The sequence below is a fragment of the Morone saxatilis genome, unplaced genomic scaffold (genome assembly GCF_004916995.1).
Source record: "Morone saxatilis isolate NCDOM2014 unplaced genomic scaffold, NCSU_SB_2.0 Contig23, whole genome shotgun sequence".
NCBI lineage: Eukaryota > Metazoa > Chordata > Actinopteri > Moronidae > Morone > Morone saxatilis.
The window spans coordinates 9474375-9497998 of NW_023339796.1; the positions used below are offsets into that span (position 1 = coordinate 9474375).

Here is a 23624-nt window from a genome sequence, read left to right on the forward strand (position 1 = left end):
TGTTTCCCTGTCCCTGCCCTGTACATCAGGGACTGATTTAAAGACTCTAACAAGCCCATCATTCTGTAAAATGCTTGAGGTGCTGTTTTCAAGGTAGATCAGCACATGAGAGCTGACATGCATACCTGATGATGTTGGCACACTTAATATGACTCATCCTGCATGAAGTGGCTGTTCTCTGACCTCTTTTGGAAGGTTGCACATGTTTGTTCAATAACAGTTAAAGGAATTAAGATAAACATGTTAGCTTAATAAAGAAAAAAACAATTGTGTCCCCGGTGTGGTTGTGCTTGATGCCTGGATAAGCCCACATGTGCTCATTTAACATGCTTGATTAGAAATTTTCTTTACTTAATGGCACATGAATTACTTTGACTTCATTTCATTTGAACTTGAGCTGAACTTAAGTGCCTCATCTGGTTGTTTGTTTATAATTATGTAATGTGGAAATCATTTAAAATCTGGGTAGTGGTTTGTGTTTCAGTCAAATTTAAGAGACTGTCAAGATTTGAGATAAAGTTCAAGGAAAGCCTTACTTGTGCATTCTGATGACCCATGTAAGTGTTTTCCTTGAAGTGGTCACCCGGATTTGGACAGAATTCTCTCTTGTAATTTTTTTCATGTATTGTGGTGTGACCTTGAATCTGTGGGTTGAGGTAAACTCAAAGAATAGCAGCTAGTATGCATTTTTTAGAACTTTGGATTTACATCTGTATTTGTCTTGCCTGTGTCCTGCCTGACCACCCCCAGAGTCTTTTTCTGGCACTGTAAACTCGTGGTTTTCTGAACTATTATAAGAGAGGCGGAGTGATGACTATTTTAAAACGCTAGTGTGAGATGTGAATTGATCATGCAACTGTAGTTCCATTGAGAAGTGATTAGATCCCATGTAAGGCTAAAACCTATTTGTTGTATTTCAGCATTTAATTTGTTTTTATTTCTCATTTGTGCTTTAAATACACAAAAGTCTCCATTACGTGACAGAGACAAGGTTTTCATTGAGGGAAACACTGAGGTTTGCCTGGAGAGCACAGTGGAGGGATGTGGGTTCAATGCCCCAGACCTTGCAGTGTGAAAATAGCTCAGCCTTCAAGCTTGTGGTCTGGGTGTAGAATAACATCAGCAATCATTATAAAAAGGTTGCACGTATCATGAGAAAATGCAATATGTGTTTTGACATCTGCAAGTCCGAATCAAATGAGTTGGGGGGGAAAGAAAACCTTATTAAAAACCCCAGTGACATCACTAATACCAAAGTCCCCCATAGTCACGTTTATATTTAAATCGTGGTCAAGAAATGTACGGGAAATGATGTGTGTGTGTGTGTTCGGTGTTTAATTTAAGCCTGTTAGTAGGTGGTCCTATTGCAATAAAATCTATGGCAAAAATGAACAGCAATTCTACTTTTACTCCCAGGATGTGTGGTCAGCGTGATTTTCAAAACTAAACGCTGTTTTTCTCCCACCAGAGATCTGTAGGAATCAGTCAGCTCCACTCAGTCTGCTCTTTAATTTTGTGCTCCAAGTGACAGGCAAATAAAAAGCATGTCGTCATTGCTTCAGATGTTTCTTTGTAAGTTTGATTACAGGAATGAGAAAATAATGGATCTACTGCAAAGAGAGGATAGTTTTAGTTTTATCCTTAGCTACTTATTAGTGGTCAAAATGGGGCAGATGTTTTCAATAATACAACATAAATGCCAAGCCATAAGGGAGGCTCTTGCCAGGAATCTGTGGGGAAAGGGACTTTGCTCCCACTATCAGAGGGCTGAGGTCCATGGTTTGGCTGACAATTAAGGGGCTCTACGCTTTGAAATGGCATTATTTCCCTTTGAACCTGCAGCTCTTTGTCTGAACTAAGTATAGATGTATTATTACAAAGTCTCATCTAGCGCATTCTGGACTGAAAATAGAGGACAAAGTCTCAAGACGTTCAAGAAAGCGTGGAAAATAGTCCACGTTATATTGATTCTTGGACAACTTTTTATATGCTTAATGTTCCTCACCACAATCCCAAAAATGTAAAACGTTTCATTTGATCAGCCAAAACTGAAATGTAATTACAGGATGTTATAATATGTGATTTTTTAATTGGTTTACAAGGTAATGTTTATTCACTAAGAAATGCATAGATGACATAAGATGAGATATTCCAGAAGACATATGACAATTAAGTTGTATTGTTATTATTGTTTAGTTGATTGATAGAAGATATTTTGCATTTAATTGTCAACAATTTTGATACCCAATGTTACAGATATTATTATTAGTTGGATATGTCAGTGTTTTGGACTGTTGGTCTGACAAAACAAGACAAATAAGGCAATTAACTAATTAATTGTAAAAACAAGATAATTTAATAATGACATTGATAATTATTAGTTGCTTCCCTATTTCAGTTGGATTTGATTATCTATATAACATTGTACTTTTATTTTGCCATAATAGACTATTCAGGATACTACAATGCAGCCAGTGTTGAAGGAAAAGATCCATGCTTAAACAAATTCCATACAACATTAAAACAGTATGACGCTATCAACAATGTAGCAGTTACGGAAATCTGCTGTAGCTGACAAACAAGCTTTAATGAACACGTTAGATTCAATGGACAACTTGTTTTCAGCATGCTGGGAATTCCATGATTGCAAAGCTTAATTATATTACAATAGATAGAGAGTTGGCTCTCTGCGTGACCCATGTTTTCCTTAAACAAAAAATATTTTTTCCTAATTTACAGTCACATAAACCACAAATTACAAGGCTGTTTCTCAGTCCTAATTTGCATGTGGGGTAGAGTTCATGCATCTGGCCTACTTTTTAAAGGCCAGCTGAATCCTTGAAAACATACAGCACTGCTCCTCTTGCAAATGCCTATAGCTATGTAATGCTGGAACCAATGGAGAACAGCACTCTGGCTCTGTTTTTAAAAGTCAGTGCTGCTTTTTTATCTCTACAGATGGTTTCTGCTCACCAGAATGGGACGGCATTGTTTGTTGGCCAGAAGGGCCTCCGGGAAAGCTTGTATCCACCGCCTGTCCAGAGTATATCTATGACTTCAACCATAAAGGTAAGACTGGCCCTTGATAAAGTCAACAGTCACAACCCTGAAGCTCATTTTCAGCTGGTGAAAGAGCACCAGGCCTCTGATGCTGTTGCACACTGTACAATCATAATGTGAGCTCCAATCTGAAACCTCGTTTGCAATTTATACAATTATGCAGGTCTAATTAAGAATCAAGCTGAGGATGAGTAATTGTGTTGGCAAACAACTGGCAAAATCTGTAATTAAAAATAGACTTTTTTGTTGGTGTCTAGGACTAGCATACCGTCGGTGTGACAACAACGGAACGTGGGAGCAGGCCACAACCAACAAGACATGGGCCAATTATAACGAATGTGCAAAATTCCTCTACCATTACAACCATAGCCATGAAAAGGTGAGATCCGCCTCATCTCCATTTATATGCTCATTGACACAGTTACAGTGCCTTCCCCCACAGTAATTAAGAGCAATAGCCTTTGTGAATGCATCGGCAGAGTAAATTGTCGTACTTTAGATATTACAGCCTTTTAGGCAACTATTGCACCATTTTACCCTGCAATTACAATCCCCCTTTTTGTAATACATTTTCGACATGCCTTCTCAGTAATGTACAGTGAGTGTAAACTTTAATCATATTTAATGAAATGTTAAGATGATGACAGTAGGAGATAATAACATGATGGTGGCTCTGTGATAATATGCGGCTGCAATTAGCTAAATGTCCATTCAAATATAAACTGGTGTCACATTAGTCTTAATTGCAAATTACAAAACTTGCCAAAAAGCAATCTATTCAGAGAAAACGAAGAACTCACTTGACTGAACATCAAAGCAGTTCACAGTAGTCATACAGTGATAAGAAGACATTTGGACCCAAGGAGTCTGCAGTGTACTGATGTGATGTTTCTTTCCTGGTAATCATGTAATCAAACTGCAACAAGTAGTGTCGCCCTGACATTAAAGGCTACGGATATGCTTAGTTGTGTAACATACCTCTTTTTTTCTTGTATGAACTCAAATATTGCAAAATGTATTAAATTTGTATGCACTACGTGGTCAAACGTATATGGACACCTGAATATTACACCCATGTATGCCTGTTGGACATCTTCCAAGATTTTAAAACCTGCCAGCAGGGACTTGCTTCCATTCAGCCACAGAGCAACACTGAGTTTGGGTACGGTTGATTGGTGATAAGACCTGGCTCACAGTTGGTGGTCCATTTCATCCCAGGTGTCCATAAGGTGTTTGATGGGTTTCAGTGCTCTGCAAAGGCAGCCATTTCTTTATGGACCTCGTGTTGACCACAGGAAGCATTGGAATAGGAAAAAACAAAGTTGAAAGTACACTATTGTCATTGTAATATCACTGGAACCAAACCATGAAAAATAGCTACAGAAAAAGACAAGCATACACTTTTGGCCATAGAGTGTATGTATTTTATGTTTCTTTATACTCTTGAATAACCTGAGGCTAGTCATGTTGTTTTAAGTGATTTAAATGTATTTAAATTTTGTCATTTGCTGTTGTTATGATTGAAGAAAAGTGTTATATACACAAATATAAGTAGTTCTCTTGGGTATTTTAACATTATGCAACATTACAAGGTCAAGTGGTTATACATTTCACACAAACCGACACACATAGCTTCAACACAGCTTAAATACAGCAGCAGCATTGTGGAAATGGGGTCAGTCTTAACACTCAAATCATTACAGTTTTAATTTCTCAAACTTAAACCTAATTAATAGTCGCTTTTATGCCTCTACGCTGGCGATAACTGTGGCCAGAGGCATTATGTTTTCGAGTTGTCCGTCCCATTCTTGTGAACGCAATATCTCAGGAACGCCTTGAGGGAATTCCTTCAAACTTGGCACAAACGTGCACTTGGATTGAGCAAGGATGAACTGATTAGATTAGGTCAAAAGTTACGATCACTGTGACCTCATAAAACACGTTTCCTGGCCATAACTCAAGAATTGATGACCATATTTCATCAATCTGTCCGACAAGGAATTGGCGACACTCAAAATTACCTTGAAAAACATGTTTTTTTCACACAGATGGTAAATGTGATTCAACGATGAAGTCATGACATTTTTTACCCAAAAGGTCAAACGTCAGCTTTACTGTGACCATTATTTGGCCATTGTTCAACACCATAACTCAGTAGCAGAAGGGGATATTTCACAGTTGGTCAGCCACTGAATTGGTGATACTTTTGATTCAAAAGTCATAGGTCATTGTGACCTCAAAATAGGAGTTAGCCATAATTCAAGAAATAACTGGCTGATTCCAGACTAGGAATCTCATCTATTCTGCCTTTTACATACTGCCTCATCGTAATCATGTGACTGCAAACAATGTATTGGAGCACTCCCTGCTAATTAGGATCCTGTAAGTGAGTGAGTTTACTTACAGTTCATAGAGAGCACATCTACAAATGACAGGAGGAAAACAGAAGTTCCACATTTTGTGTAGCTATATTCTACAATAATTATTTTTTACATGGTAAATAAGAACATGTGTACCAGTGAATTCATGTTTCATTATCCTTCATTAATCATTTCAAACATGCATATTCACTGAAATCATAGATATGTAGCATCAATATAGTGATAACTTCAATTTAGCCAAAAAAAAAATGCACTTTATACATTTTATATAATTTATATAATAAGTATTCTCTATATATATTGACTATATATGAGTCTGGAAAGACATGGAAGGAAAGTGCAACTTGACTGGCTGGCAGAGGCATACAACCGGGATAGTTATTTTAGTTTTCTCTTAAACCACAAATTTCTAATAATTTATATTAAATAAACAATATAATTAAACTTAGCCATATGTAACACAAAATCTAAACATTATCAGCATGTAAGAGTCAAACCTGGAGTCATAAATACCATAAACACTGACATCACCATCACACCACAGCACATGTTGAGAAAATTGTTTTGTAAAACTAACTCGGCAGCCTTTTACTACATCAATACCCCATATGACTGACAAAGGTAGATGTGTCCTTTATTACAGTTGTAGTGATTCTCTCTCTATCTTGTGTGAGGTACAGATGTCAGAACATAACACTTGCAGTGAATAGGACTACTGGGTATTGTAAGAAGGGTGGAAAACAGCCATAATCTGGCAATAAATGGAAAAATAACACTTACTCAGCTATTATTGTGCGTATATGAACACATAAAATTGCATTATTCACAATAATGATGCTGACATGGCTTATGGCCCGGAAGCATTTGAATAGTCTTACATATAAAATATTATTTATAGCCTTTAAATGAATCATGTGTATTATTATATTTGAGTTTAGTGTTAAGGGGCTCTGTAGTTTGTAGTGTTGCTAGTGGTTACAAAAATTATTGGATGAATAAGGAATGAATAGAGGTTCATAGAGTAATCAGTCACTCATTGATAAAATCATTCAAAGATCCCTCAGGACGTTTGGCAGAAGGCTATCATAGTTTGATTTTTACTAATTTTTGCTATGAAATGATACAAGCATCAGCTGTGCCGCATACATTTTCCTCTCCCCTGCTTGAATGTGGTCTAGTGGATGTATATCATGGTGCCCTTCAGTTTCTTTCTGACTTCAGATGTTTGTGTTGATGGACTCCAGAGGGAGTGGTTGCAGCAGTTAATGACAAATACATATGCACGACTGAAAGCCCCACACAGCACAACTGCCATACCACTTAAGACAACCATTTTTTGGCACAGGATCCTGATGCTAAATGATAACAGCAGTGGAGTATCTGGTTACATCACACGGAGCTCTTGGCCCCTTCAGCATGTTGACGCACAGTGGGTCTGGTTAGTGGCTCTCCTTACAGTGTCCTCTGGCTGCCAACTCACTGCTGGAAGATCAGACTGCCCCACCCAGCCTTTCTCAGCTCTGCCACCCATGTCAAATGCTGTTTCCATCAGTAATTTCTGGGTGCTTAAGACATTTCTGTCACCAAGTGGCAATACATGTTCAAACACAAGTTAACACACCTTGAAGCTACGTTTTATGGGGTAAAATGCCAATATATTGTGAATGAAAAGAACATTCCTCTTTATCTGTACATTTACTTTGCCCATGGTGAAAACATGTTCTTTCTAATAAATTAATTTCCTGAAGTTATCTGGTCACTCAAATTTTAACTTGTTGTAATGTTACTAAGCACAAAGAACAACCCTGAAGCATAAGTGTGTTAAACCAAGTCTTGTAACATCTAACAAAAAAATGTACACCAAAATTAACTGAATAAAAACCTGCATGTGATTTTACAAGTTTATGATAAATATTATTTTTATTTATTGTAAAAGATGATGACCATGTGTTCACTGACTGAATGTTGTCTTTTCATTAGGGTAGCTGAAACCTCCTGCACCTTATCTATTGTACACAAGCATACAAATTTAGGCATTCTGGAACAGTAAAACTAAATAAAAAGTATGTGTTTTTCTAAAGTTTGGTCCTCACTGCTATCTAAATTGATGATTTGATTTCTTTATATAAATGTGTGAATACAATTAGATCAGCAGAGATGCTTTCAAATATTTTTTTTTGCAGGCTGTTAAATCAATAATGTAGCCTTAAATTGCCAAACTGCTATATGCATTAGGATTTTTTGAAAATAAAAAAGTAAAGTGTACCTACAGATAATATAAAGAATTATAGATAGAATATAGAATTATATATGTTTTTTAACAATTACAGGTATTTGTGATTTATTCGTAGTTACGTACAAGAACATGTTTTACAGTCCACCTGTCCTGCTTACTAATGCTATTGTTACTACAATTGTTTATCTAAACACAAATCAATGGAGGTTAATTTAAAAAATATATATTTTTCCTATCATGGTAGCTAAAAAGAGAAGATAATTAGAGATGTGTTTATTTTTTTACACAGAAATACATGCAGTACATCTAGCACAACAGCAAAGTAATCATTTGAGTCTTTGTGTTCTCATCAATTTTGCTGCCCTTTTAACATTCTAACAAATGATTGTCTTCCAACAGGAGGTCTTTCACCGTCTGTATCTCATCTACACAGTGGGGTACTCCATCTCTCTTGGATCACTCATGGTGGCTGTCGTCATCTTGGGATATTTCCGGTGAGTTGATGGTGTCAACAGAATCTTTCCAATCAGTCCTTTCAACCACAGACACTCCCAAAAGAGGGATTTAGAGACAGGGTCAGAAATTAAGGTTAGAGCAATGACAGAAAGGATCAAAACAGGGACTCTAAATTTTTAATGGCATGGTGACACAATTTCTTACGATGCCATTTTTCCAATGCAAACATAAAGTGAAGCAGAGCGCATATTCATTTCATGATGACCTAATCGAAAAAAGAGGCTTTATTGTGAAATTATGCAATTTGCCATAGCTGCACAGGCATGCAATGCAGTTTATTTTCTGTCACGGCAACAACATGAAGCATGCAAACTGTATCAAACATTACCTTTGACTTTTACTTTGACTTTTAACAGGCTATGATATGTCTACCTTTGAGGAGTCTGCCTCCAGGCTTGAAGTAATGCATGCTCCATTGTCTGACATTTAGGCTCTTTGTTATTTTCATGCTGATTTCAGGTTTCGATGACAAACAGCCAAAGCTTGGATATTGATTTTGTAATTCCACTGAGCTTACAAAGATTACTGTTATTAAGCATTAGAGTGTTAAGTGTGTCCTTTTTTTCCCCCCTGAAAAGAAGGTAAAGAAAGTTCATAAAAGAACAATTAAGAGTAAAGCACTCAGTAATTGTATTTGAACAGCTTTACTTCTGCTAATGTATGAATGTAAAATTATTTGCCACAAATGCTGTATACATGAGGCTTATCTTGCCCCTCTTGCCTTATTGGCAACCATGCAGTGAAGAAAACCCTAAAACAAAGTTGAATTCATTTTTTGTGCAGCAAAAGCCAGATTATTTTTTCACGGCTAATTAATGCAAGGCATATTTGTCATTATTTGCTTATTTTGTTTAACATAGGGAGTATCAGGAATCGATGTGAAGGCGCTGTTTACCAATGTTCCCACCAGCGTGACTTACCATACAGGCAGGCAGTCAGAAGGCTTTAGGAACGGTCCCAACTGGCACCAGGAAATCTATGGGCCAAATGAGTTTAATAAGTTATCCCAGGGGCCCATCTGACATTCTGGCTCCGTGCTCCGGAGCACTCCAGCCATGTCTCCCCTTCAACATGTCAGCTTGTAGACAGGAGAGCTCATAAATGTTTTCCAGGGAGAGAAAAGGGATATTTCACATTAGCAGTCGTGTTCAGTATTTTTCACCAGGGAAATGTACGCTAGATTAGTTTTTGCCCACCACTTCTAAATCAATAGTTCTTTAAGGGTAGTTTGTCCAACATTCAGCTCACTAATGAGGTCTTAGAGAAATAATAGACTTTTGTATATATAATATATATATATATATATATATTATATTTTAGGTCAAGCTGGTTTTTGGAATTTCATAAAAACACTAATGAATATTCAGTAAATATTGTGATTGACTTATTTTTTTTAATTGACAAGTGACGTTATCTTTATGGCCATTGATCCAGCAGCCTGATTGATAGTGGAGCATAACCTCAAAGGCCCACTCCACAGTGAACGCTCAGACAGGATGTTTTGGAAGAAATTTTGACAGATAAACTTGTGCTTGTCTGGAAGGAAATTTGCATGCTTTTCTCAACACATGCTTGCAATTTTGTTTTTACAGCTCACTTTGAGCCGAGCAATTCAATATTTGTTCGTTTCAAGCCCCTAAATCTCAAGAATGTGTTATAGTCAGCGTGGAACTCAGCTGGCTCTAATTAGGATGAGTATTGTTCGTGTGTGTGTTAAAATACTTACACACACTTACATGAAGGTGTGTCAGCCCACAATTACTTACTTTACTTACTATTTTCAAGAGATCTATCTTTTGACTTGTTCTTGTTTGTTTTCTCCCTAGACGATTACACTGCACCAGGAACTACATCCACATGCACCTATTTGTGTCCTACATGCTTAGAGCAATAAGTATTTTTGTGAAAGATGTTGTGCTCTACTCTGGATCGGCCTTAGAGAACATGGAAAGAGTCACAGTGGAAGACCTCAAGTCCATCACCGAAGCTCCGCCAGCCAACAAAACACAGTTTGTAAGTACACTAACACAGCCAAAACACACCTATAGATGGGCTCAACATAAGCACTGTCTTTAAAGATATACAAAGAGAATGAAAAACACTCACTGAACTTCTTAAAGAGATTATTTTAATATATAAGCTTTAACAAGGAAAATACACATGTAGTACTCGTAATGTACAGTATTTATGATACGATTAATACACACTGTTTTTCTCCAAACAAAATCATAATAGAAATAATCCTTGTTTGATTGCATTTCATTCGCAGATAATTTGACTGTACTGTAGTTGGGCGTTAAACATTTTGCTTCCAAAGAGGAAGTGGTATTTTGCAAAGTCTCACCTGCTTTTCCAGTGCTGGAGCAAATAAACTGTACTTTTTGTCAACATGCCAAGCTTTTACTAGGCCAGTACTTGGCTTTCCCTTTCAGAGTCAAGTTTAAAAAATGGGTAAAGACTGGGTACTTTTCATGCATGTTTTAATATGCAAACAAACAATTTGCGCAATATATTTAGTGGACACTTTTATCCAGGGGCTCTCCAAATTGAGTTATACTAGATTAAAGCTGCTTCGTTAAAGTAGGTGACTTGTGACACAATGAAGGATCATAGATGTTTGTGCTCGTAATGTATACTAGTGTGTGTAGCAAATACTGTGGCGCCCTAATGAAAATGGAAATTGGTCCTTTTTCAAAAAACATTGGGCTTTATCCTAAATGCTTTATCTTAATTAAATACATTTAATCTTAATTATCCTAATCTTAATCTAATTTAACCTGAAATGAATAACCTTAAATAACCAAGCTATTTCAGAGATTAGACAGTGTTTGGTAATAAAATTAGGTGTTTATTATTCACCTTTAATTTTTACATTTCATTTAATTTACTGACTGAAACTGTATATTCATTATAATTTGGTCTATCTGTCGGATTCCTCCGCATCCATCTTCTATGTATTTATTTATTGCTGTGGGTTCATTCTGGGAATTTACACAGCACTGGGTTTGCAACAAAGCTTCACTTGCAATAATTCAGTAATCAGCAGCTTTTTAAATACATTTTGCTCTTAAATTAAAAGAAGATAATGTTCATTTAAAAAAACATTTAAATCACAGACGCGTGTCTCCATTAAAGGTGTAAAACTCTAATTAAAATGCAGCCCCATGGCAAAACTCAACAATGCTTGTTAGAATACAAACTGATGAGAAAATATAGAGATGACAATTATAAGCCTGATAATCAGTACGGAGAAAAAGGAGTGCTGAGAAGGATTAGCTTCTAATAATCATGGCATGACAATACAACGGCAACAGCTGAAGGTGGATAGCAGTGTGGAGATTGACTGAATCGATGTCTGACTAAATCAGTATGGACTCCTCAGACTACCACACATCCTGTCAATACAAACAGCACATAATACGATCTGGATTTCTATTAACCTCTGTCCAAACAACAATAATCTATAATATGATAAATGTCACTTTCAATATTGTAGGCTATATTAAAATCCTAGGATACTCATTTTGAGCTGGGACATTAATTAATTAATTCATTCATTTATTTATATTTAATTAAAACAAACAATAATTTGTGTGATGCCCCCAATCGGATTTTCACTGTTGCACCAATGACAGCCAGCGGGCCCCAGGGGAAATTCACATGGTCCAAAAAGCTATTAAAACATGTAACTTTAACACAAAAGCTGCAGCTTGCTGCTGTGACTCCTCTGGTTTTCCAATAACCCTGATTCCTGAGTTCACTTTGTATTGTGGTGGTCATATTTATTGTCTTAAAGGTCCAGTGTGTAACATTTAGGAGGATCTTTTGGCAGAATGTAATGAAATATAATATTTTCATTAGTATATCATTGTGTTTTCATTACCATAGAATGAGTTGTTTTTTACCAGGACCGGGTCTGAGCTGTAGATGCTGTCAGATGCTACTAAATCCTTCACACTGGTCCTTCAGCAATCATGACATTGTTAGCATGTAAAGGGTTTTTGTCATCAGAAGATGCATTCATGTCTTATCACTTTTAAAAATAAACCCAGCCAGTAAGCTGGAACAAAATATCCACATCATTTAGTCCAATTTGTTTTCCTTCTTGTGGGTGTCAAGATCTCTGACAGCTAAAAACTCTTGTGAAGACTTGTTACCCATATGTTACTCTGCGATTACTCTCATAGTTTTAATATTATACATTAGGAATGTTCAATTACTTTGAATTTCACAATTAAAGTGATAGTACTTTCAAACAATAAGCTCAGAATAAAGCTTGGGCTGCCAGAAGTGTAGATAATGAATCAAGACACTCCGTCAGAGAGAAATAACAGGCTGAGAATAACACAAGCACAAATACCATTTTAAAATGCATGGATTTTAGGGGGAGTATACTGTTGGCTGATTTTAACACATGCTTTAAGATTAGACTGTCAGGAGAGCCAAGAAAAATGCCTTCCCTTTTCAAAGGAAATGCTTGATGTCTATTCACTGTATATCCTTGCTTCATGTGTGGTACATCTGCTCTAAATGCATTTGAATGTAAAATAAATAAAATGTAAATATAACCTAAGTGCTACCTTTGTTCTCTTAAAGGTAATATATATATACGAATTTCACTTGCCACTAGATGCTGCACTAGAGCACCAGCATCTCAGATTAAAACAAATGGGCTTTATGGCCCACCAGACTCCACTGACAAAACCAATAATTTTACCTTGCAGATAATCATATATAACACACTTCGAACTGGACAAAAACAAAATAAAACCGCCTTTGAAATTGTTCCACAGTCTTTTTGTCAATCACTAACACTGGTTTGGTTGAAATAAACCCTTAATTCACAGAGTTAGATGTGAAAATATTGGTATAGGCTGCAATAGCGGCAACATAGCTAATCCTTGGGGAAAATGCGGCCACTGAAAGTATTTTGCCACTGACAGGCTCAGGTCATTATTCTAATTTTCTAACAACACTATGAAAAGGATCCCTACAGAGATTGACCTTTTTGTTAAAGAGTACGATCCCTTTTGTTAACCAGAAACAGCTGTTATAACGCTATCGCTCGCCACCAGACTCCCTTGACAAAAATGGTCATTTATAACTCGCAGATCATTGTAACATTGTAACTTTATTCAAAACAGACAAACTCACCAAAAGTTTCTGTCACTCACTGAAAAGGTCTTTGTTAATCCTTAATTCACTGACATCTATCATCAATCTATCTCCTCAAAAGCTTTGTCTCTCTTCTGGCTGCCATTAGTCGGCAATATTTACATAGCAAACAGTTGTTTGCTGCTATATTTATGTTGTAAATCTTGTATATATAACCTTTAAATGTCATAGCCTTTACATTTATTAAAAACAAAGTATTTTAAATGCAGCCCACTATCCCTAGGATTTGCGTTGATATTGGATGATTCTGCAGTACATAATCCATCCAATACATCCACACAACTATTCAGTGCCAATAAAGGAAGTATAGTGTGTTGCTTATGTAGCATGGTGAAAGGGAAGCATAATGAGGTAAAGGTAATGGTAAAATGGCTGTGTAAAGCATTCACCCTGCAAAGGTTGGTGTCCTGTTTTAGAACAATAAATGCTGACTTTCCCTTGTTTTAGTTTTTGAACCTCAACCTTCTCAGCTAGCAACAAATACTTGTGTGACACAAGTTTTGCCAATAGGATTAAATACATTCTGACTTTAAAGTCAAAATGTCACCCTGAGTATGCAGTATGCCATCTTCACCAGGTCGGCCCCATCTCAGTGTGCTGCTGTGTTTTCAGTGGTGAACTACTAAGGTGATAGACGTGAATTGATACATCAAAACGGGCAGCCCTTTAAAGGACTCGTCACAACCAGGTGTAGGGTATTTGTGGATCTCAGTTTAGCCTCCAAGGTAGTTCCTACAGATCCTCTTCAGTTATTGCCTGAAACCAGCATCTGGTCATTCGCACCATCCAATAGTGTAATAAACTAAGCTCACTGGCATTTTGAGCATGCTAACATTCTCACTATAGCAATGCTAATACGCTAACATTTGGCAGTCAATAATATAACATAATATTAGCTGTTTACCATCCTAGTTAAGCCTATTAGCATGTTAACATTTTGCAATAAAGGCAAATGAGGTTGAGGAGAGTGATTTTGCAGGTATTTGGTCGTAAAGCAAAGCAATTATGCACAAATTTGAGTTGTTTTTTGACTGATTAAGTGAAAACTTTGACCCGCTATTGTTGGAGTCGTGGAAAAGTCAGTGGATCACCAAAGTCCTCTGGGGACGATGAATGTTTGTACAAGTTGGCCATCAAGTAGATGTCAAGCTATTTCACTGATTAAGTGAAAACTTTGACCTTCCGGTGGTGTAGTAAAAGTCAAAGAATCACGAAAGTCCTCCGGGGACCATGAATGTCTGTGTTTTATGGCCAATCCATTAAATAGTTAAGACATTTTAGTCTGGAAAAGTGGCAGACCAACACACAGACAGAGTGACATTGCTATCTTGATTGTGAGGCTAACAACACTGGCACTGAAACTTATTTGGGGTTTTGCAGAATTATCCATCATCAAGGTCAGTTGTTTAAAAGTAATTAAAGTAATTAGATAACATTACTGACTTAAGTTATATAAGGCAACCCCTTTCAACAACAAGGCAATTCAAAATGCTTCATAGCACATAAAAGGTATTAAGAAAAGCTGGAGAAACAAGGCGATGCTGAATGGTGCCAAATTTAAGTTTTAAGCCTTGATTTAAAAGAACTGAGAGTTGGAACATACCTTGAGTTTTCTGCAGTTTTCTCAGGTTTTCTGGGAGTTTGTTCCAGTGTTTAGTTTTGACTTTGGGGATAAGCAAGCAAACCTGTCCCTGGTGAACTGAGAGGTGTAATGGTTCATAAAGTAGTAGCAGGTTAGAAATGTATTTTGGCCCAAAACCATTCAGTGCTTTTTAAACCAATTTTAAAATCAATTCATTGACATGCAGGAAGTCAGTGTAAAGATCTAAAAACTGGAGGGACATGTTCCACTTTCTTAAACTTTCTTGATGTCTCTAAGAGCAGCAATTTAAATCAGCCACAGCTGTCTGACTTAATGGACTGTGTTTTATTTCAGGTTACGTCAAGGATGTATTCAGTAATCTGCAGTGTAATATTCAAGTACAGATTACTGAATACATATTCCGCTCCCAAACCTTTTTCTTCTCTATTTAATGATGTGTGACTGCAGTGTAAATGTTATGGTGTTTTCAAGGGTGTGTTTGGTGTTGGGCACTTTTGAGTTTTGCTTGGCTCCATTGAACTGTGTACCCAACAACTGCACTACCTGCAAACTACATCCAAATCAATCACTGACAAAAGTGGAAAGTGATCAAATCTAGATAGTTTGTTCAAATATCACCTGTAGCTGAAGTGTGAGCACCCCTATGCCCCTACACGATTCATACTGCCTTCATTGTGGAGCTACTGGCGCATTATGAGAGGACAAATGAGAGATGGAGAAAATAACATATTTTAACAAGTAATAGAAGAGTGTGACTTTTTTGTGAATGTGGGCATTAATTGAATCTAATCTCCTTCTTGTTGTTTGTGTATAGATTGGCTGCAAGGTGGTTGTGACCTTGTTCATGTACTTCTTGGCGACCAATTACTACTGGATCCTTGTGGAGGGTCTGTACCTCCACAGCCTCATCTTTATGACCTTCTTTTCGGACAGGAAGTATCTGTGGGGATTTACTCTGATTGGATGGGGTGAGTTCTGCTTCATTTACATTCTACTTACATGCACGTGATTACAATATGATTTGTGGACTTGATACTGTGCAAATTAAATTGTATGTAAGGTATTTAATTTTTGATTGTCTAATTAGCATGCAAATACGTTTGTAAAAGAAAGGGGACTTCTGTCAGATCCCTTGCTGATATTGTATTAATACTAATAATAGGTGAGGACAATGGAAAATGACTCGTGTCTGCATCAAAATACTACATGAATATGGGCTTTACAGTTCCTGCATTGTACACACTGTGCGTATAAGTTATGTAAGCACAGCGCATACAATGTGGATGCTGTGCTACCCAGGTTCTACCCATATGAGCAAATTATGGACTCCTTATGTACCTATTTATAGGTTTTCTCCTATTTTACTTTATTTTTATTTTTATTTTTATTTTTCAGGTGTGCCAGCTATGTTTGTGACAGTTTGGGCAAGTGTGAGAGCCACGTTTGCCGACACAGAGTAAGTGATCTGCATAAATAATATACATAATATTATATTTTTGTTAAGCTTTAATACAGAAATATTAAGGTCAGGAGTTATGTGAGGCAGCAAAGGCAGATGCAAACAGTTGCTCATCTGAAGAAGCAAGTCTCCTTCAACATATATGCATGTATACACAACAGCATTTCATACAGATTCAAGTTTCAAAGAATTTTTCAAAGATAAAAATTCAAAGATAAGTGTAAACATATTGATATTCTTCACAATTAATGATTACCATAAATGCTATAAATTTCTGTAGTAAAGAAAGGCTTGAAATCTAAAAAGATTTCAAGTAGATTCACCTTCATCTTCTGAATGGACTGAACTCGTCAGGGAGAAAACTGCCTCAAGAGGAGCCCTAAACCTCCTGTTACAGGCACTATCTGCAGTCTCCACATTGGTCCTGTACCATGGTTGGACATTGAAGATTCTGGAGCTGAGAGATTATGGCTAAGCTGGTATCCAGCAGCTGTCCAGTGGAACAAAACCATATATTTCCCTTCAGCAGGATAGCAGCACAACATTTCTGCAACCCTTCTAGGCATTTCTATGGGCAGGAAAACAAACCAAACATTATAATAACTAAAACTTGGCTTGTACATTCAGCAATGTACTTACATTGCATTAGTGAGTAATAATAAAATCTATCTATCTACAAAAGATGCCACTCTGGTTATTATCAACCCACTATCAATGATTTTTCCACAGATCAATTATTCTTGTTGCCAAATACCACAAAAATAAAAGAAGAAAAAACATACATACATGACCTCAGTGTCCTTGTTGATAGCTATAACATTCGTTAAAGACATGTGACAATTTAGGCCAAGAGAACTGTTTTGAAACCAACTTTAAAAAGGCACAGATTTTGTTACAATGTCTTGGCGCAAAAATAAAAAAGTCTTGTCAGAACTGCAAAAGCCATTGAACATGAAGGGGGCTTTATATGAAGCCCAGGAGTAATGAATCAATCCATGAGAAATTATGGCTGGAAACATCATTAGATATTTATTTTGACAAATTTAATTTTATTTCTGAGGGGTTTCATGTGATATTTGTGTCTAGAACTGAGGTTGGGGTAGAAAGAGCTGGGGGTAAAGTCAATTTCTATCTAAATCCTTTCATTCTGTGAAATGATGGCAGTGATCATCAGAGACACCACAGTGCAGAGGGATCCTGGATCATCACACCTTAATCCTTACTTATCTCTTGCTGATCCGTTTTGTTGTTGTTTATCTTCTGCAGGTGTTGGGACTTAAGTGCAGGCAATTTGAAATGGATATATCAAGTGCCTATCCTCGCAGCTGTAGTGGTGAGTACATGCTCCCTGCTTGGACTTTTCTCCTGCTGCGTAGGAAAGGACAATGTTTCACTGCACCTGTGGCACTGCAGCTCTAGGATGAGACATCTGATTATGTTTGCAATGACACTTAATTATATCATTATGTTTCTATTTCCTCTTCAGGTTAATTTTATGTTATTTCTGAACATCATCAGAGTCTTGGCAACTAAGCTACGAGAAACAAATGCTGGAAGGTGTGACACAAGACAACAGTACAGGTACTATACTAGCATTGTGCAAAATTATTTGTTTTATTTCTGAACCCCACAAGAACAGCTTACATCTTGATTGATTCCTTATATGAAGTACTTGTCACCTGCATCACTGCCAGCGTGATAAAACCATGAATGCATTTATTCTGATTGCATTTGCATCATGAGACCGGTTCTGAAATGGGGATTATAAATGGAAGAGAACAATGTATTTACAAAGTAAGGCTGCAACTAATGATGATTATATAATAACCAATTATTAGTCAGATATTATTAGTTGAATAGATTGTTTAGTCAATAAAAACTTGGTAGATGCTGAACGATTCTTAAAAAAGACATATTTGGAGATTCAATTTAGAATGATTTAAACAGAAAACAAGCAGAAAATCCTTACATTTGAGAAGCTGAAAACAGACAATGTTTTGCAATGTTGGTTAAAATGTTGTAAATGTTTCTTCCTCTACAGAAAACTGTTGAAGTCCACGTTGGTGCTGATGCCACTCTTTGGTGTCCACTACATCATATTTAATGCCATGCCATATACAGAGGTGTCTGGAGTTCCCTGGCTGATCCAGATGCACTATGAAATGCTGTTCAACTCCTTCCAGGTAAAGCTGCTATGGTAGAAATGCCAGAAATGCTAATTTAGCTCTCAAGGTCCTAATAAATATTAATGTACCCTTTCAAGTTGAACAAATCTGATTGGCCTTATCAGGTTTTTTTACAAGTCCTCAGGGTTAACATGTCTTTATCACCAAAAACACTGCCAACATCTCAGGAAAACACTGGAAGGGATCAGTGTCCAATAGTTGCTTATTGATGAGATATTTGGTTGTGGTCTGATCTTAATTAAGATAAAGAAAAAGAGAGGCATTGCTGATGATTGAAAATATCATACTAAATATGAAATTATACAGCTAAAATGTTATGTTGGGTGCACATTAAAGATAGCTGGCCTGGAAATTCATGGATGATGTGAGTAAAAACCATTCTCTGATCTTTTCTTAGGGATTCTTAGTGGCAATTATATACTGCTTTTGCAATGGAGAGGTAAGAACTTGTTTTGCATTTCACATCAAAAACTCCTGCGCAGTATTTAAGCTCTTATATGGCTAAATACCTTCTTGTCTTCTAAGGTGCAAGCTGAGATCAAAAAGTCCTGGAGCAGGAGGACTCTGGCCCTGGACTTCAAAAGAAAAGCTCGGAGTGGCAGTAACACTTACAGCTATGGACCTATGGTGTCACACACCAGTGTTACCAACGTCACTGCCAGAGGACCGCTGGCCCTCCACCTCACCACAAGGCTGGGGCCGGTACCTGTGAACGGGCACCGGAACCTCCCTGGGTATGTGAAGAACGGCTCTGTCTCTGAGAACTCTATACCTTCATCGGGACAGGAGCTTCACATTCCCGACGAGGAGCATTCTGCCCACACACGGCCCTGTGAGGACGAGAAACCCTCACCTGTGGTGGAGGAGGAGAGGGAGACAGTCATGTGACCTTCAGGACTGCTGTGTATAGGGATGAAGAACGATGGGAGGGGGAGGGGGGGAACAAATCATGAAACAGTCTCAGGATGGTCTGAAGGGGATGGCTGCATGCATCAACACTGCCAGTTTTTTCTCCTGTGAATTGAGCCAGAACATTGCCGACTGATGAGGCTCAAGGCAAAAAGGGTGTATCACTTACGTGAGCTGGGCCGCCTTTATCTGAGGGATGATGACTCTGATTGTTGTGGCAAATACTCTCAACTCTTTCACCAACCACCTGCCACAGTGAATGTGTAAAAGGATGAAAACAGACTGTCGTTTCTTATTTCTTTTCCACTGCCATAACTGTTGTTGTCTTGTTTTCTGATTGCTTTTTTTTTTTAGCAAATGTCTTTCAGCTTTCGTGCATAAATCAAACTGGGGTTAGTTACAGTAGTTGCCAGGAACAGCCTTAATCACCGATGTAAAGCCAGGTGGATTTTGAGTTTTCAGATTAAGTCAGTGTGAGTAGACGAAGCGTAGGCTCAGCTTAAAAAACTATTAATGCTACTATTTTGAGGCATCTGTTCATGCTTTCCAGCATGATATCTCATTTGTTTTGTCCACTTCAGTGTAAAAGGGAAGGTACTCAGGTAATTGAAGTCCTCTGTTATTGCACACCTATTTTTATACCTTTAAAGTGGGGTTTTAGCATGGTCAGCATTTCTCTGAGGGTATGGTATGTTATATAAGGCTGTGTTAAATCATTTCTTTTCAAAATGTTATATAGTTTCTGCTGTTTACAAAACCCCAATATTCATCTCTCTAATTACAACAGACATCGAAGAGTTCAAATGAATGTTTCATATTCAAATTTTCTCCAAAAATACCCTAACACACACACACCCACACACACACAAAACATGATGCTAAAGTAAGAATATTTCTTTGAAGACTGTCTCTCCCTTTGGGTTCAGCATCAGCTGAGGTAAAGAAGAACTTTATGGAAATCTGACAAAAACGGTATCATATGTTCTCACACATTTTTCAGACCAAGAGACCCCATTTAAAAACACAAGGTGCAGGAAACGGCCATATATTCCAGTGGAATGTTAATTAAATGAGAAATCCAAGAAAATCTCAAATTCCACTGGAATTCCAAGCGCGACATTTGTGGTGGATATGAAGGAAACCCCAGAAATTAATAATTTTTACAGACGGTCCAGTGTTATGCTGCTTTTTGATGTATATATACAAGTCACAATGTTTACAAAAATCAGAAGTACATTCTAATTGTGAGCTAATAGTGGTCATGTGTATGAATATGTTATAAAGCTATGTTTTAATGTATATATATTTTTTTCATGTGTTTGTTTACAGAATGTTTGCAATATTTGATTATGTATTTAGTCCAAAACAAAACTGGTGAATATATTTACAGGTGACAGAGGGCATTCAAAATACCATTTAACAAAGCATTCCGCAATATATTTTAAACTCTGTAACTTGTAATTTACCACACTTAACCTGCATGGTTTGCAGGTTAAGTCACATCATATTATACCAAAGAGAAAAGGCATGATATGCTGCCAGAGAAAATTTTTATTTTGCAGCATTTCTTTGTATTTTCATCCACCATCTTGTTTACAGTGACCAAAAAGTCTTAAAGTTGCAGTAAAATCACCCTCCAAAAGCAGCATTTGCTACTGGTAGTTAGTGTAGAAAAACGTCAAGATAAAAGTGTTGAAATAGAGCACCCACACAGATTGATGTTTCTTTATAAATACTCAGTTCATGTAAACAGCAGTGAAGCAAATGAGAAAACCATTCACAACACTCAGTAGCTAAGTAACAATGAACTGAGACCATTAATATTAAACACAGCTTTGTTGCTCTTAATCCTCCACTCTGATTTTTGACTTCACCTAGTCTCCAGAGCTAAATTAGTCTATATTTGGTTTGGACTAATACTGTATGTGTGCTGGAGTTGTGATTTATATCAGATTTAGCGAAATGGAATTTTACCTCACATTAATTTCAGCTAATATGTGACCAAAGCTAATATTTGCTCTTGTAAGCATGTGTTATCCCTTTCTTTTTTTTTTCTTTTTTTTACATCATATAGCAGTGACCAGCATTTGACAGCAAGCTCTCTTGTCCCTCTTGTTGTTGTGTTCTTTTGGTGACTTCACACTGACTGAATTATTATCCCAATTCCCTGATTCTCCGTTTTGCTCCACCTGATGCTAGATCCATTGAGGTGTGTGCTTTGACTCAGTTTTGAAAGGTTAAAGCCTGGTCTGTTCCAGTTTGTACTGCCTCATTCATCCAGTAGATTTATACTACATCTGAAAGAGTTGATAATACTAAAGTTAATTCATGCTTTTGCCTCAAATTACTTTAGAATGAAATAAAACTTTAACTAAACCAAACTTTACAAACCATCTGATACAAAAGTCTGGTACAGTGATACTACTCTATAATTTTCCAAAATCGACCAAAACCAATAAACAGTGAACTGACTTACAGTATATTGCCTGATACAGCTTAAATTAAAAACCCAATAAGAAGACGCACTCTTACACAGGGTGACATTATTCTTCATTGCGAGGTTTCCACCATTGTGAACGTGGGTTCACTGTTTATTTTGAGTCGATGCTGCAAATACCGTCCTTGGTGCATAAATACTCACTAGCACACCAAATCCGCAGCTGAAAATAGTTCCCAACAAATGCGCTATTTACTCATGTTTGAGTAACATTTGCTAAAAGCTGTACCCTGCTGTTTTTGGAAATGATGTAGCCTTTAAAAAAAAAAAAATCAAACTAAATATCTGTGACTCGTTTTTAAATATTTGGAAATGGGTAAATATGGGTTTTTGGACAAGAGATAAAGACATAATAGGAAACTACTGACAGATGGACTAACATGTTTATTGTCTTTTCGTGTAATTTCTTGGCAATAAGACAAATATAGAATAATTCCAATCTTGCAATAATTTTAGAAATATCCACAGCAGTCATTTGAGCCAAAATTCCAAATCAGACGCCTGTGTATTTTGAACAATTAACGGTGGAATTCTGCGAAGTGCTTTTTGGCCATCAAGAAGGTGTATTTTTCCATGGGGATCAGTCATTATTGGGACTCAAGGTTGAGTAGTTTGACTGCTACACTAATAACAGGTGGCTGCCAGCAGGCCACAGGCATGGAAAAAGAAAAAAAGACTGAGGTTGAGAGAAGCCCTTGTCACTTGATAATACTGTCACTAAATAACTTTTCATATTTTACTGGCTTCTTTTAGCTGGTATTTGTTGCATTGTTCACCATTCTCTGGAAACTGTATTCTGAGTTCTTAGCCCATAAGGAGTACAGGTGTACAATATTTTTAAAAAATGCAGTTAACTGAGGTAGTTGTTCTTCATATTCAATCTGGCTTTCCACTAATTGCCACTGGGCAGGTAAACATTATGTTACTGTTGTGTAATCCAGACAGTTTTTCATTAAAAAGACGAGCTGGTATCAGAGCATGAAAATCTTTTACAAAAAAAAGAAAGAAAAAAAGACACTTGGGAAATTATATTTGAGCACTTTAATATGCTATAATACAGTATTTTGTTCAGATTGTATCATGTAAAATGATTGTGTTTTGGAATCAAGTGTACAGTAAGGCCAATATTAATAGAGCTAATGTTGTATTTCATTGTTTTCAAATACCTCTCATGGAAGTATAAAATGTGTTTCATTGTCTTTTATTTATCTCGTGCCGAAGTGTACTCAGTGGATTCAACATTGGTCTTCATGCTTTAGATACAGTATGTGGGCAGTGTTTGCCAACACGTCTCAGCTTCTCATTACTGATAGGCACGTTGTAGATATCAATGTAAACTTGGAATTAAATAGGATGATGTTTTCTGGTCTCTAATGTTCATCAGTGAATTGTGAATAAGACAATAAATGTTTAATTTTTCTGTACTCTGATATTGTTGCAACTTTCATGATTCTGAAAGAGACAAATTGTGCATTTTCTTATAAGATTTGTTTATTTTAAATATAATATGATACAAATTCAGTTTTAGAAAAAAGTGCATGAAATGCTTGCAGTGAAAATATGAAATGATCTTTTGCAGTGTTTGTCCATAGAAGTCAGGGT

General features: G+C 36.8%; 1 protein-coding gene across 1 annotated transcript in view; it reads left to right on the forward strand.

The window, feature by feature from the left end:
* Positions 1 to 19504, forward strand: part of pth1r (parathyroid hormone 1 receptor) — a 54594-nt gene extending 35090 nt beyond the window's left edge. Inside the window, exons 4-14 of the mRNA XM_035670398.1 lie at positions 2959 to 3069; positions 3318 to 3439; positions 8077 to 8171; positions 10020 to 10206; positions 15786 to 15939; positions 16367 to 16427; positions 17697 to 17763; positions 17917 to 18011; positions 18472 to 18613; positions 19014 to 19055; positions 19142 to 19504. Coding sequence (XP_035526291.1) covers positions 2959 to 3069; positions 3318 to 3439; positions 8077 to 8171; positions 10020 to 10206; positions 15786 to 15939; positions 16367 to 16427; positions 17697 to 17763; positions 17917 to 18011; positions 18472 to 18613; positions 19014 to 19055; positions 19142 to 19504 — 1439 coding nt within the window. The remainder of the gene's footprint in view (positions 1 to 2958; positions 3070 to 3317; positions 3440 to 8076; positions 8172 to 10019; positions 10207 to 15785; positions 15940 to 16366; positions 16428 to 17696; positions 17764 to 17916; positions 18012 to 18471; positions 18614 to 19013; positions 19056 to 19141) is intronic.
* Positions 19505 to 23624: the final 4120 nt, after the last annotated feature.